This window comes from Embiotoca jacksoni, unplaced genomic scaffold (assembly GCF_022577435.1).
Source record: "Embiotoca jacksoni isolate LCO1_2020_lvr unplaced genomic scaffold, fEmbJac1.0.p SCAF_28, whole genome shotgun sequence".
Taxonomy (NCBI): Eukaryota; Metazoa; Chordata; class Actinopteri; family Embiotocidae; genus Embiotoca; species Embiotoca jacksoni.
In genome coordinates this window covers 4,560,889-4,576,872 of record NW_027185379.1, presented here as the reverse complement: position 1 = coordinate 4,576,872, position 15,984 = coordinate 4,560,889, and the positions used below count along the sequence as shown (strand labels likewise).

Genomic DNA, 15,984 nt, shown 5'->3' with positions numbered 1-15,984 from the left:
CCCCTCTCTCTTTCACTAACACACAGTGAAATGGAGCAGGCTGGATGGGGGTGCAAGTGGGGTACCTCCACATACCTCTCCCCTGGGTAATTATTTTTACATTATTACATGTGCTCAGATCCCAGCCGCCTACGCAAGGTGACAGGCAAATTTATCACTCCAGAGGGCTTCAGGGTTGCCTGTAGCCAGCAGCGGAAGATAAATGACAAAATAAAAGCACTCTCTGCTTAAATTGTTTCTGTTAATTCTGTTGAGGAGATTTATGAGTTCATCTATCGATGCATGGATGGAGATGTGGTAGAAACATATATTTGCACGCCGGTTTGCAAGGTAGGCACACCCCAGGTATTGATTATCTGTCAATATATCAGTCATTCATTAGTGTTAGAATCAAAAGCAGCTTGCTGTACACTTCATGCATGACTGTCAAGGAAATGTTGTGTAAAGCTGTGGACAGAGAGGATTAAATAATAATGATTGAAAGGTTTTTTTTTTTTTTTGCTGGTGATGCTGCACACGAATACAGATACCATTTTGTTTCTTGTAGGACACTCACCTTCCATTGCTCATCAGACCACCGTCAACTCTCTGGAATGTCACTAAAGTCAGAAAAAAAGGACAGAAAGAGAAAGAGGAAAAAAAAGCCAGATATTAAGTTTTTCTAGTGTAATACAAATAAAACAACCAGGATTCGTTTCCATAATAAAGATAAGATACACTTTATTTTTGATATTGCACAGTTTGCCCTTGTGTTTCAACAGCTACGTATTTATCTTTTCCATAGAGACACTTGATGGATTCACTAAAGGGTGAAGATGTCCCTCTGAATCCAAAGACTTTCATGTATTTCGCAATACAAGTGCAATGACAAGGACTGCATATTGCTTTCTTTTGCATAAGTGGATACGTCATGTGTTCCTCAAGGACAAGATGCCTGATGAGAGGGAAAACTCATTTCATCGTTCTTATTTTTTTGCTGCTGAGTTATTATCAGATTTGTGATTAAATCTCAGCCAAAAAATGATTAGAAAAGGCAGACGGTTCATTAATCACATTGAGTTTTTTATCTGCAAGGATGGAGGTTGAGTTACTGATCTTCTGGCTAGTAGGTCTCCCCAGAAGCCAGGCATGTGGCCCGTTCCATTACCGTGATCTATAGATAACAAGGGCCGCTCTTTATCAGCGGCTAGTAAAACTCGGCGGCTGAGAGTGAGAGACGGCTGCGAAGGATCCATTATATCTCTGTTGTCATGACAAAGTAGCGGGGAGGGTTCTGAGCATGTAAGAACTTCAGTGGATCACAGGAAACACAGAAAAGCAGCAAGAGTTTTTGGAAATCACCCCATACCAATGGGGGGGGGGGGGGGGGGGGGTAAATAAGAGAGCTGCTTTACTACAAAGGAGAGAAGGAGAGCAGTTAGTAATTTGGCTCATTTGTTCCACAGATGGAGATTAAAGAGAGGAGAAGGCTGAACATTCCTCCTCTCTTTTCTGTTTCAGTCAAGTTGATTCCACAACAAGCCCAGGCACCGCCGAGAGAGGGGGCTTTTCTGTGGCTGACGTAGTAACCGATGACAGCGACCGGAAACTCCCACAATGGATTAGAGAGGCTGTTCACAAGACATTTTAATGTATTACTAACATTACCTAAGTATAGTTAATCCAATTTCCTCTCCTATAAGCCACAATTTTAGGATTTTAAACGAGAGAAAGACATTTAAAATTGTGTCTAGCGTGCGTGTTGGAGCAGCTGAGAGTTTATTTACAACATCAAGGTTTAAGCAACTGAATATCATCAGGTGGAATTAAAATACTTCGTTTTACCCAGATAAAACCGACATTGCAGGTCTGTCGGTGTGAAATATAGCTTTGAAGCTCAAGACAGACGTGGCATTCTTTATTCAGTCATAGCCAAACCCGTTTCTCTTTGTTCCACCACCACCAAACTTGCATTCGAGAATACTCTGTTGTTTGAGTGAGGACTGACAGGAGAAGGAGGCGCAGGTGGAGGCAGAGGGGAGGCTGTGCAGCGGGAAGTCCTCTGAAGTCCCTATCTGTGCTCAGGCACATTTCTGGGCTGCTGTAGAACACTTTTATGTTAGCCAGAGTGACACGGCGGCAGGGCTGTGCTTCTCGCCTTGTCTCCAAGATAAGCACTTTCTCCAATATGAATACAGATTAATCCCCTTTAATAAGCATTGTTGGGGGTGGGTGTGGGCGGGGCATAATCAGCACATAAAAATTCCATCAAATCTCATTCTTGCTGGCAGTGTGCCTCAACAGTGTTGTGATTTACCTCTCCCGCACCGACAGCTTTAGGAGGCTGAGACAGGAGACTCTTGATACATCAACTAATTGTCAATACAGAGAAGAGCGGCGATGTGAGACTCTCCAGCCGCACTCTGACTTATGTTCAAAATATCACCTCGCCCTAACTCTATAATCTATGCTGTATTTGACCTTGTTTTGTGCTTCCAGCTCAAAACATTTTTGTGGAATAACCTGCTTCCTCTCTGGCCTCTTTGAGGTGTGCTTCCAATTTAAAATCAAACAAGTTTCTCTAACATATTAATGTCTTCTATAATCTGTTGTTACAACTGCTGTGGAAAGGCCAGGGTAAATTGGGTTTTGGCTGTAGGCTCCACAGGGACCACATAACTACATGTATATTTTACCCCCAAGAAATTATTAGTTAAGGTATAAACAAAGGGAAGGTCAGTGAACTGACCCTGAATGTGTTTTAACACAGCCAGTTTCCATATTAACCTGTAATTCCTTCTCATCTTTTACAGTTTAAAACTCTTTAGACCCGACTTCTCAGTGTGATTGAGAGACTACAGTCTTCTCTCAGTCCACTCCATCCACAAACAGACAGATTAATTATTTGTACAGCGTTGGTGCCCCTCAGGCTTAATTCAGCAAAGGGCAGACATATAACACTGTGACACAGATCAAAATGGCCCATCAAAAATAAAAATGTTGCCAAGGAAGCCAAATATGTATATCCAGAGTTAGGGAGCAAATCCTCCCCAGTAAAGAACACAAAAATCCAAAAGTGAACAGAAGGTAAAGGAAAAATGAAATACACCACCCAGCTGACAAATTGACACCAAGGAAAAACAGGAAACAACACAACTTGATTCTTGAAAAGAAAATAGAGAAAGATAATTATTTAAGGAGGAAGAAAATGGTCAGTCTTACCCTGCACCACACAAAAAGATACACCAGACAGAATGAAACTTCATTCAAAAACAGAGATCCCTAACAGACATACACACAAACACAAGTTACAACACAACATGTAAATAAGGCTGCAGGTTGGCCATGGAAAAGAGTTGAAGTTTGCAGGGCGATGGTCATGGCCAAAGACAAACTGAAATTTCTTTTGACTTGTAAATTCAATTCTCTGGCAGGTTAGACTGCCTTAATCACTGCAGGGTTTCAATTTGCATTAGCCATGACCATCAGTCTGACAATCCAAGCATATGTACTATAAGCGGGCAGGGGATGAATCTGCGTTCAGGTGGGCTGGGCTGGGCTGGGGTGGGGTGGGGTGGATTAGGGTGTGGGGGGAGGGGAGGGAGGTGAGGAGACGGGACAAATGAACAGTACCTGCAGGGGTGAAGGTGAAGGACTGAACTGCAAAACAAGAAGACAGAGAAGTTGTGTGTTAAAAGCCTGCAGAGGCAAGCGGTGCTTTAGGGGGTATCTGCACACTGGGGACGGGGTCAAGCTGGGCGGTGCTGAAGATCAGGGGAATATGAGACCGCACATGTCACCCAGTGTGCAGAGCGACAGCCAGGAAAGCAGCCAGCTCAGAGGCCACAGAGGTGTAGAGACGGTGGCACAAACAAAACAATAAAACACACAAACATATAAATGTAACAGAAATGAAGAGTAAATTAACCAAGCCAGTGTATAGCAGCTGCTCCTGAACACACTATTTTTGACTTGGTATAAATAATAAGAAAATATGTCAACTTAAATGTGTGTTTCTCTTGAATTTCTGCTAATTGATGAAGACAGAAATAATGTGAAAATACTGTGTTGCACTGACAGCAACACTAACATGTTAGTTCACTCGCATTTTCTGCTCTCTAATTAAATCTTGTACTCTTGGCAGAGTATGTGGACTTAATGGTTGCTGGTATTGACTGGGGGTCACTCGGTAAGATGTCAGGGTCAGTGTGTGGGAGGAAAGCTGGACAAACTCCAGCTTCAGTGACCAGCAGAGTCCAGTCTGCTCACTCAGCTCCATCACCTTGGGCTCATAACCAACACTGTGGGTGGATTTGTCAAAAACTGTAGCCCTCTGGAAACGATTCACACTGACATCTGTCTCCCTGTTGAGCTTTAACACAGGAGCCTTCTACAACTCACTGCAAACAGCTTCTACAATATTTCATTAAGACTGCACTCATTAAGACTTAAAGATGATAATCTGGTAGTAAAATTATCTTGCTTTGAAAGCTAAAAAAAAAAAATCGATCCTAAATTGAGGGTTAGAGGAATTTTTCTATTGTTTGTTGAGGCACAAGAGCAGAATGTCAGAGTAAACTGGCATGAGACCATCTGATCAGTCTAACCTGCGTAGTTGCTCAGGCCCTTTCTCTTCTTTCTCCTCCAGTAGAGCCAGATGCTGAAGCCCATGAGGATGACCCAACAGGCTCCTCCGATACCGGCGATAAAAGCAGGCTGTTTCACCACGTCAGTGATCTGCTCCGTTATGCTGTTGTTCCGGTTTCCGTGTATAATCACGTCCCGGAACTCTTTACCTGAGGGCATAGGGACAAAACAGGCAACATTGATACGCTGCTGGGTGGATAGTTAATGGGAGAAAAACAGGAAACATCAGTGCTGCTGTGCATCGTTTGATAATTCAAGGTTAAAGTGGACACAGTTGCCCATGTACTACTGAAGGGCTTGGATTTATTCCACATTTTTTGGATGAACAGATACATAAAGACAGGGTTGGGGGGTCTGATGAATTTCAGCTGCAATATTCACCAGCAAAGCAGGACATGGATCCAAAGGATGTGCAGCAAAATATAATGTGCAGACTGAAAAAGACAGAGCCTCAAAGCTTATAACAAACCCCCAGGTGAGCAGGTTACTTGCTTAGCTCAGCCTCTAATTCACTCTGCTGCCGGTAAAACACACCATGTGAGATGACAGGAGAGGACGCTGGTCTGTATTGATCTCCAATCACAGCTCACCCGCACTAGCCGGCTTGACACTATTTTTTGCAGCACGGTCAAAGCATAAACTATGTTCTACTATTGTTCCCACACACTGACAGGAACAAATGCACCCACATAAAGACGACAATGCACAAACGATATATGCATATGCACATGCAAATTTGCCCAAATCCTCTTTATCTTTATAGTACTGTGTAACCACAAGAACAAAGCCATTTGCACATCCCCAGATAAGCAAACACGTAACATATTACAACTGCAAGCTCGAGGCTTTGCTCCCAGAGATGGATTATGTGAGTGACACTGGGGAAATAAGAACATGCTTCAGGCCAAGCCATCAGTTATGGGTCAAATCAGGCACAATCTCCCACAGCTTCACATAAATCATATGCAGTCAGGCCACATATCAAAATAATAGGGTTTTAACCAATGTCCTACATTTGATAATTCCCTTTGTCTTTCATGAAAACATTCACAATATTTTAGTTTTTACAGAGATCATTTATGCTGAAGGACACTGTTATTCTGTGTGAAAACTCTTAGAAGTAGAAAAGTTGTGATTCCTTCTTCTACTTACCAATAATGATGGGCTGAGGTTCACTCTTGATTCCAACTCCTGCACTTGTGCTGGCAGCCACTTCCACATGGTACACCACTCCCACCTGCAGCCCGCCCACAACCACAGAGCGTATGGCCGCATCCACCGTCTTATTCACGTGGAAACGCGTCTCATTTCCCAGACACCAGATCTGAAGCAGAGAGGAGGAAAAAAAACAGACATGCAGTTGACTCCATTTGCCTTTGTATGAGTTAAATGAGAGTCCATGCTGACTGGCTGGGACAAACCTTATACTCTTGGATGATGCCATTCTGGTGGTCTGGTGGAGGGGGGTCCCAGGAGATGCTAATGGAAGTGCTGTTCTGGTTTCCCACAGTCAGGACCGTTACCTGCTGAGGAGGGGCACTGGGAGCTGAAAAAAGAATCACAAAATATCCACGTCAACAGTCAAAAACACTCTTCTGCAGTTCAGGCAAAAGAATTAAACAAGAATTACGAAATACCAAAAAATGTAGTCATGAGTAACAAGAATAGTGGGATTCACAGCAACATTTCACATCTGAGTGCCTTTGAACAGGAGTTTAAAAAAATGGAACAAAAAAACAGATTGAAGTGTTCTAAAGGATGATATCATGTAGTGATGGCACAAGTGACTGAAGGCTGTCAAGATGTTCCATTAAAGGTGGATTTTCATGAAGACCAGGGCCGCTCCGACATGGTTATAGCCTGTCTTCATTTCACTATGATTTAATACATCGCTCTTTCCTCAAGCCTGGTGGATTTGCACAGAGAATGCTCATATTGATTTGTGGAATGATGGCCTAGCACAGTCAGGCAAGTGCTCTCTGTCACACTAAGACTCCGGCATTGACCGAACCGGGGTGGCAAGTGGGTCAACGAGCTTATAGGATGAAGCCCATATGAGCAGGAAATATGAAAAAAAATAAAAACATTTTAGGAGAAGGAAACAAGGTCTCAGTAAACATATTGAGCGGTTCTATCGATCAGCATGATGAAACTAAAGCCAGTAGGTAAGGATCAGAGGGACGCTCAGAGTGAGACACATCTCAGTGAATGGGCTCTGTCCACAGGCAGTGGATAGAAACAAGACGAGTCCAAGCTTTCATAAACCTTTGTTGTTATTCTGATGGCAACAATCCTCTGACCCCACAAGGGGTAAGAGGACAAATAAATAACAGTTGGTCCAACTGGAAATAACGTTTTAAAAATAATGTTTTCTCATTTCCGCGGAGGCTGGCAGGGGAGCGGCACCACAGCAGAATACTGACAGGTCAATTACTCCTGGGCTGCCTCTCCCTCACCTCACCTCCATCCAAAATGGCACGTGTCGCCCTGTAAATCTGTGCTCATCCCTCAGTGCAATTGGCTACACTGGCCCCTAGAGATCCAGAAGGCCCTGGCATGGTAGAAGATGAATGGGTCCAATGATGATCCCAACACCTTGGCCAGATTAGAAACAATCTACGGAGGGAGCATCTGATCAACCATCACGCTCAGGGCTCTCCAACGCTGCATTACATTCAGGTGACAAAGTGCTGGATTTGTGCGTAACAGCCATCAGAGACAATGTCGTTCAAAGTTAATGTTATGAATGATTTAGCAGCTTATTATCATGCATATTTGTGCTAAACAATACACATTTTTCATTAGAGGCCTTAGAGGCTGTGCTAATAGAGCCATTAGCGGAGTGATGTATGGCAGGCAGGAATGTGACCCCCTGTCTTGCATGCACACGCCACGCTGTGCTGAATGATGAAGGAATACAAACATATCACACCCATACAAAGAAGTAGCTAAGGCAAAGATTATTAGTCTAAAAATAAACATTTATACAAACATTACTGACTTCCCTTCCCCTCCATATTAGCATGACTTTGCACAAAAGATGATCCGCCTCAGTGACTTTTCATTTTGTGGCAATCAGATGGCGGCCAGAATTAATTTATCAGCAAATGATATGACTGTCCAGAGAACATGTGAAAAAGAAAAGGAAGACAACAAAGATGGACACTGTATTGGAGCATTGGGCAGACTGTAACCCAGCATCCGCCTGGACCTAATCTGGGGGTTGTTTAATTGTGTTACCTAATGGACAACCTCAGTTTTAATCACTCTCTGGACGAGATTTCTCTATCCATCTCGCCACCCTTCGTCCCAGAGCCTCCGAGGAGCCTGGAGCCATGTGTTTGATGGTGTATGAGCGAGGACCAGGGACAGCAGCAGGGTCATGACAGAAATAGAAAGTGGTTGAGATGTGAAGGAACTGGGATGCAGATAGGGCAAAAGCAGGGAGTGTTATCAGCAGTGGTAATAGCTGAGACATGTAGGCTGTGGAGGCCTTAGGGGAAAGAAGGTGTGCTGGCATGTATGGCTTTGCTATATGTGTGTGTGTGCGTGTGTGTGTGTGTGTGTGTGTGTGTGTGTGTGTGTGTGTGTGTGTATTTGGGTGAGAGTTTGTGTTGGGGACAGCTGTAATGTGATGGCAGTTCCACCACTGCAGCACATACACTGGCTGGCCACAGGAGATACGGTCCCTCTGAGGAAGGGAAAATAAATGGGCCTGTCATCCTGACAGGATGCGAGCTGTCTCCTATACATGCAGGCCTGAATATGCTGTGGCAAGATAGGCTTTGTCTCCAGTATAAAGTGTCTGTATTTGTCTTTTTGTGCTGTAGTGGGCATGTACTGTGTCTCGACTTCTGATCAAGTCATAATTTAATTGACGTTTTTGGACTTAAAAGTTGGAGCTCGGCTGATGCAGCACTGGTGGATGCGTTTTTGTTCCGGCATAGGTCAAAATAGTAAATTGATCCAAACACAGACCTGTGTATGTGCCTGTGTGTGATATTGTGCCACACGGCTCTGTGGCCTTGTCAGGCCCTGTATGAATCAAGTTCTGGGTGAAAGATAATCTTTGCAGGAGGAAATGTGTGCCGTGTCCAATCACAGCTCAGTTCTGAGGCTGTTGGCTGATGGATTAGAAGACGGTTGGTGCTAACACCACCAATCATAAACAAAACAAACACAGCAGAAAGGTCAGACAGACAAGCACAAACAAGGATGCACATACACATACATTCATGTGTGGACTCTCAGTTTTCAGTACCACAGGGGAGGGACAGCGTCATCTGTGATATTACAACAAAAACCAACATGAAAACAGCCAGCGGGTTTAGGTGTCACCCATGAGTGCACGTCCACATTTGGACGTTTTTACTTTATTGGTCCCGACATCACCTACATGTACTCTGCGAGCTCTTTCACTTCATACCTTCCTCAGTGGTCCGCGCCGTCCTAGATTCACTGTCCATGCCTTGAAACTCGTTGAAATAAGGTCGGACCTTGATCTCATAAACAATTCCCTTCTTGAGAGCAGAGAGGATGACACTGCGCTCAGAGGGGACCTTCACATCCTGAGTCTGCCACAGTCCTGGTGATGGCAGTCCAGACGTCTGCCTGTATAGAACTCTGTAACCCTGTATGAACTGGGATTGACGATCCACCTGAGAAAGCAAATGAATACGGGATTATTGTTGTGTGTGTTTCAAGGCAGAGACGATTGGTAGATGCTATCTGAAGACAGCCACTAGATAAGACACTGATGTTTTCTGCAATGTACTTTTTCCTCACGATTTGCATTCATGACACTTTAGAGGCTTCTACTTGTTTAATGGCACTTTTATCGGCAGCCATGCCACACTTAGCTCAATTAACTCCCTGACATTACCTCACTCTCACAGCTCCTCGCCAAAAGTCCTCCGTTAAAATACTTTTTCGCAATGCCACCTTGAAGGACATGTGCATGTCTCACATGTATTATAAATACCAAACAGTGACATCGTAAAGCAGGTCCTACCACATCTAGGATGGGCTGTGACTGGGAGAATGTCACGCTGCAACAAATACATACACCCTGGGGATGAAGAGAATACACAACTGAGGTGATAACAGCAGATATGTCCCATAGAAGAGATGGAGAGACAGGATTTGTGATAGTCCCTGAAATCCACAAAGGGCCCTTACTTTAAAACTTGGTCCCATTTACCGAGACAGAAAAAGTTGAATTTATGCAGAGGAAGAACGGGCGCATAACTCACTGTAATGGCTTGTTAACAGTAGAAGAAGTGAGTGGGGCTTTCAAGTGGGATATTAAGCAGCTGTTTTGCGCCAGTGTAGCCTGAGTAAATCAGCAAAATGGATTCCCTGCTTGGTGCGAGACTTTTATTAATGGAATGATTTGGGAATATAAAAGCTTTCTGAGAGTGGCCCCTCTGTTTACTGAAAGGGCCCCTGATTGATTAAGAAGCCATGTTTTGTGTTGGCTGTACATTAAAATCATAAAGCAATGCTTTAGCATTAAATTATCTAGCCAGTCTCGGGGTGAGACTTATTACAGGGGTCAATAAACATGTCACCAGGAAAACTGCTAATGTGGTTCATTTGAAAATGCAAACCAGCACCCAACGCCAATAATTGATGTGTAAATACCTGCACCTGAGTGATTTATAGCACCATAATCAAAATAAATCCACACATATACTGCATGAACACCTCAGCCATGGAGAACCTAAATGGCTATTTTGTCCTTATTACCACACCATTAAATGAAAACCATTTTATTGAGGCAGCAGGTGTTTTTAAATGTTTTACATTTGTGTATATGTATGAAGGACGAGCAGGTGTGTTTATATCATTTGCATGTATGAGTATAAAAGAAGATTAATGCCTCATCTCATGGTAAAAGGAGAACTTGTATTCCAAACCACAAACATTAATTTCAATCTAATTTCAGTCATTGTTTTAAGAGGGAAGCAGCCAAAGACATATTCAAGCTTGATGAACAACCAGATGTCTCTGACATCTCTTTTGATGTTCACTGTGGTTAAAGAAACCACTTTGCAGCTATTTGATGTTCAGTTACTTTTAAGTCACCAATTACATTATTTCAAAGCTGCAGTCTTAGGAAATAACCTGACAAAAATGTTCCTGACATAAAACAAATGGTAGCCCCGAGGACCATCGTTCCGACTTCAAAGAGGATCTTTAATATCAACTATCTTGACTTTATGATGTAAAGAATGCAGAGAGATAAAAAAAAACTTTGTGCAAACCGAAATTGTTTGAAAAATCTCAGCTCTTGCAGGATGAAGACATGAGATGAACAAATGAGAATATGTACTTGGTTTTCAGTGTAAGTTTTAATTCAGTATGCAAAATGACAAGCTGTACTTACCGTCCATGTGACCTGAATGGTTGTGGGACTCAGGACGACGGGGTTGTGCAGCCGAACTATGACCTCGCCAAGCTCCTTCTGTACGTGCCTGTGGTCGACACCCTGAGCTGGAGGGCTTATATCTGTGAGAGAGCATGAAAGCAGAATAAGAAAACGAGACAAAGAGGCCCCTCCATAAAGCAAACGAAAGTAAAATGTTTCTCACTCTCCTCCATTTAGTTTTCACAGGGCTCACTCAGCTCCTCACAATTAACCTCAATTCATCACCATCAGAAGTGAGATAATAAAAGAGAGACTGAATAGATCAGGCGGGTGATCACGACATCATTTGAAAAGGAGCAACTTCATCTGCATTACAATAACCTCATTCCATTTTGCATGAAGCACTTTCCTGTTATGAAGAAAAGAAAGTAGACTTGGCATTGTGTCAAGTTCTGTAGATTTGTGACTTGTCTGCACATACCGGGGCCTGACTGAACCACCACATCAAAGAATGAACTCTGAATGTGTGACCCTCAGATATATTGGATGCAAGACGAAGGGACACTATGACACTATTTTCCAGCTCATTTCCCACGTGCATGTGTTTCGAGTTACAAGCAATAAAAAACACTAGTGGATGAGATGCTGTGTGGTTGAAGCGAGCCACATTTTGAGTTATTTACTGAAGGGAAGCGAAACAAAAAAAGAAGAGGAAATTGTATTTCAGAAAAACTTCATTCAGACAACGCAATACAGTCATGAATCACAGGCCACACTAATCGGGCAGGATGGGCCAAACGCACTTAAAAAGAAGTGAAAAATCAATTTGTCATCACTGCATGCTATTGTCAGTCAACATATCTATAAATCATCTGAAGACCTTCACCCCAACATGAGAGAGAAATGCTGCTATTCAAATTCACTCTGCTTTTAAAAAGAATATGCTGTTGGCTTGCATTTGACAGCTTGGCCAAAGATTTCTGTTTTGTGTTCTTTTTTTCTTGGGCTGTAATCATCAAATCATTGCAATCTAAAGACTGCGATCTGTCCGACACTGTAATCAAATATTCTCTGGGTTTGGAGACAGTCATTTTCTCCTGTTATGATCTTTAACATAGCAGAGATAGCACTGACTGTGTTAGGCCCTCCAAAAGTAGACGTGCTTATTTTACATAATTACTTAAGTGTGGCCTTAATGAGCTGAGCTGAAGAATTTGACCTCTGGAAGGTCCTGCAGTGTATTGGTGCAGCTATTCACTGCAGATTGCTGAGAGGGGCTGATAAGTATCTCAGTTCGAAGCAGAGCACAACAATATTACCGTATCAGTAGACACAGAAATTATACACAGCAAAAAAGGCAACAACATACCAACAGTGAAAGCCATTATTACAGGTTTTTGAGACATTATTGCTACATCTCTGCAATAAACACTGTTAATGTGATGAAATTCCTTTTATGTTAATGTTATGCAAGGTACCTTGTGTTCTGACAGGTTCAGACATGGGGCTCGGATCACTCAGGCCCTGGCTGTTGACGGCTCGGACCATAAACAGGTAGATGGTGTTGGGACGGAGACCTTTGACAGTAAACTGGGTGGTTTTGATATGGTCTGCCACTGTTTGCCAACTGTTGCTCACCGATTGACTGCAATGCAAGAAAAAGAGCAATTTCACGTTTTTTGTCAAAGTCATTTCACGTGGTATAAGATATGTGAACCCAGGCTGCTCACCAGTGAGTGAGGGTTTAATGTGCATGGTAAAACCAACCTGAATGCTTCAATAACAAAGGAGGAGACAGGAGATGTTCCAGCCATCCCGGGCTGCCAGGACAAGGACACACTGTTCTTGGTGACATCAGTGACTTGAGGTTTGGATGGGGGGCCTGGAAGCTCATTCTCATCATGGTTCTTCATGACCATGATCCCACCTGATTCTGAATGCACAGAGAGAGGGAGACAGAAGAGACAGGTAAGAGGAGAAAGCTTGCTCTAATGAAAACTACAGCTGCCAAATAAAAAAAAAAATATTCTGTAGTTAAAATGATAAAAGGGACTTTTATGCAATCTTCTTTTAACACACCTTTGACTTCCAAGAAAGCACTCCATGATGTTTCACCACTGGAGCTGGTGGCCACACATGTGTAGATCCCAGAGTCGGACAGCTGGTGTACAGTAGAATACATACAAGTATGAATAAAAATGAACATCGACACATAGAGCTTAATATTTCCACTCATAGTGAAAGCGGTATTTTGGTTCCACATGGTCTTCCTATTACTGAAACACTGAAAAGTGATGGGGGATCACACAGGATAGGCTTCTGCCGGACAAACTGTGTGTCATTTGTGAGTGCCTCAAAGTGCTGACGCTAATTTCCTAATGAAATCCATTTTCTACTCACCACCCTTCCATCACTTCTCCCTTCCCCCTCCTCATTTCCCCACATTGTCCTGCCGACCACAACACAGCCAGGCTAATTCATTTAGGGTGGGCTGCTGCAGCCCCCCTGGACCGATGACAGCTGGCTTGTCTCTCCATCCCTCTTAGGAACTTTGGTTGTTTGTTGGTTTTTGTCCCTGTGCCTTCCTTCTATTTATTAAATAACATGTCAGTGGCCGGCAGCTTTGTCAAGTATAATAGGTATTCCACGGAGGCCTCTGGGTGGGAAAAGGAGGACGTGAACCTTTTAAATTGAATCTACTCTAAACATGTATGTGGGTACATGTGTGTATACTGTTTAATACTACATAAATACTACATTCTCCTGCTATAGCTGGTGTCCATCTCAGCCGGCACAGCTACACTGGTGGATAAATATTGTGGTGACTAAGATATTAAGCACCAAAAAAAAAAAAATAGACACAAGCTCAATCACCATTATGTAACCTCATTCGGTGATAGATCATGACTCAACAGACATTTATGTGGATGAAAATCTTCAAGATTATTACTTTGAGAACACTAAAATCCTTTACCTTGATGTTTTTGATCTGCAGGCTGCCCAGCTCCTGCAGGGACATGCGGGGGTCCTTTCCCAGCAGACTGACCCCATCCTTCAGCCAGCTGATGGAGGGGATAGGGTCTCCTGATGCCTGGCACTTCAGCAGTGCCATACTGTCCACCCCGAGTGTCTGGTTGGAGGGACCTTGGCGAATAATGGGTGGAGGTCTGTCTGTGAGCACTGTGGTGCAAAGAGAAAAATGTGAACATCTGTATTTGGAAGAATAAATGGATGATGGTGTTACCATCAGACAACCTGAGTGAAAGCATTGATCATAAAACAACTATGGGGGTGGATGTGGGTATCTATCATAAAGGAGACTATTTTCTCTGCAGGTCTTGTAATTGTGCCGCAGAACAATGACCGTCTCCTGTATTTCCAGGAAGCACAGCAAGAACAGCTGAGTAGTGTTTTCTAGTTTCATTGATGTGGCAGAGGGATGCTAAGTGGTTTCCAGTTACTGCCGGGGTAGCCTTATTTATATACACTACTCTAGACTCTGTGGTAGTTTGGCGGTGAGACTCTTGCATATTGACTCAGTGTGGTTCAAATAAATACTTCATTATGTGCAGCGTGGGGCACAATGAAAGGTGAACTTCAGAAGTGTCTAAATCTTTATTTCCAATAATCAGACGATCATCTTTTTTTATTTTCTTTCCAGTTTCACTTTCAATAAATGCTAACACTATGATGAATTTCATTTATATGAGCAAAATCATTAGTTATAACGTGCCAAAAAAAAGCCTGTGGGTTACTACTGTAAAATAGTGGGAATGTCAGAGGTGATCTCTGAGACATTTAGCACTATAGCACACAGGCAGTTTATATATTTAGAGTTGAATAATGTGGAGTACCTCTGGCATCACAGAAGCCACATTAATTAGAAAGTATAGATTAATGATGTCAGACCTGCAGGGGCTAATTACCGAGTCTACCTCTGTAACCTTTCAGCACATTATCACCCCTCACTTCCACCCCTATTTTCTCTCTCTCACAGTTACATGTGACAAAAGGAAGTGATTCAAGGTAATATACTTTTGCTGTGTTACTTTCATCCTGCGCCTGGAGTAATCTAAGACAGTAGAGAATAACAGTGCAGAACCTGATCTATTACCCACCACAAGCCAAATGTAATATATTATTTTCACATATTTGTTGTGACTCTTCTGTAATGTGGGTATTTGGCCAAATGTGATCCCATGAATCAAATGTAAATCTGAAATTAAGCCAAAAGAGGATTCAAAGCACCTGCTACTAGCCAGGGACCATGTTATGAATTGTCTTATCTCTAACACACTTGAGAGGTTTTCTATACACCACTGCTTTTACACTGACATTATGAGCTACGATGAAGCCTTTTTATTTCACTGCAAATAACCTGAAATATAATTTGTGAATGAATGTTTTCAGTGAAAATCCTGACTCAACCAGTGAAAAGCTGTACGTTTTGACAGAAACAACTGGACAAACAGAAGGCATTACATCGATCAAGGGATTTGATGCATCTGATGAATGTGTCAAAGGCATGTAGGAGTGACAAAGGGAGGAGGCGGAGCTTGACTGAGGCCTTGGGTCTCTGGATCAGGAATTTCTCATTACAGATATCCTTGAACTCCACAGACTGTTGGCGGGATTCGGGGCAGTAAATCACACGAAGACTGCAGCAGGTGTGGCCGTGACCTCACCCTGGCCCTCCCTCGCTCTATCCTCCTTCCGCTGTTTTTTTCCTGTAGACCTGCCTGACACCCGCTTTGTTAAAATGCAGGTCATTTAACATATTTTAGCAACAAAAAAAGAATGAGTAAATTTTTTTTTATAAAAAGGTGAACTTTGAACTGGATTTTTTTTTTTCTCATTTCTAATTTGAAAATGGCAAAAAAAAAACACCAAACAAACAAAAAAAATTGTTTACAATCCACCTTATTATCTATATTGGATGATGGAGATATTGTGTATGCTTATGTTGCTGGCACTTCCCTTAAACAGCA

General features: G+C 42.7%; 1 protein-coding gene across 9 annotated transcripts in view; it reads right to left on the bottom strand.

The window, feature by feature from the left end:
• The window catches only part of robo2 (roundabout, axon guidance receptor, homolog 2 (Drosophila)), a 256,070-nt gene that overhangs the window by 25,727 nt on the left and 214,359 nt on the right, over window positions 1-15,984 (bottom strand). For 5 of the 9 annotated variants that reach the window (XM_069161286.1, XM_069161289.1, XM_069161282.1 and 2 more), the window contains 11 exons: window positions 13,971-14,176; window positions 13,076-13,157; window positions 12,764-12,929; window positions 12,475-12,641; window positions 11,015-11,136; window positions 9,053-9,284; window positions 6,048-6,172; window positions 5,779-5,950; window positions 4,587-4,775; window positions 3,613-3,639; window positions 557-599 (listed from right to left, as the gene is read on the bottom strand). In XM_069161286.1, the coding sequence (XP_069017387.1) occupies window positions 557-599; window positions 3,613-3,639; window positions 4,587-4,775; window positions 5,779-5,950; window positions 6,048-6,172; window positions 9,053-9,284; window positions 11,015-11,136; window positions 12,475-12,641; window positions 12,764-12,929; window positions 13,076-13,157; window positions 13,971-14,176 (1,531 nt within the window). The remainder of the gene's footprint in view (window positions 1-556; window positions 600-3,612; window positions 3,640-4,586; window positions 4,776-5,778; window positions 5,951-6,047; window positions 6,173-9,052; window positions 9,285-11,014; window positions 11,137-12,474; window positions 12,642-12,763; window positions 12,930-13,075; window positions 13,158-13,970; window positions 14,177-15,984) is intronic. The other 4 variants (XM_069161290.1, XM_069161285.1, XM_069161291.1 and 1 more) reach the window with 1 other exon arrangement.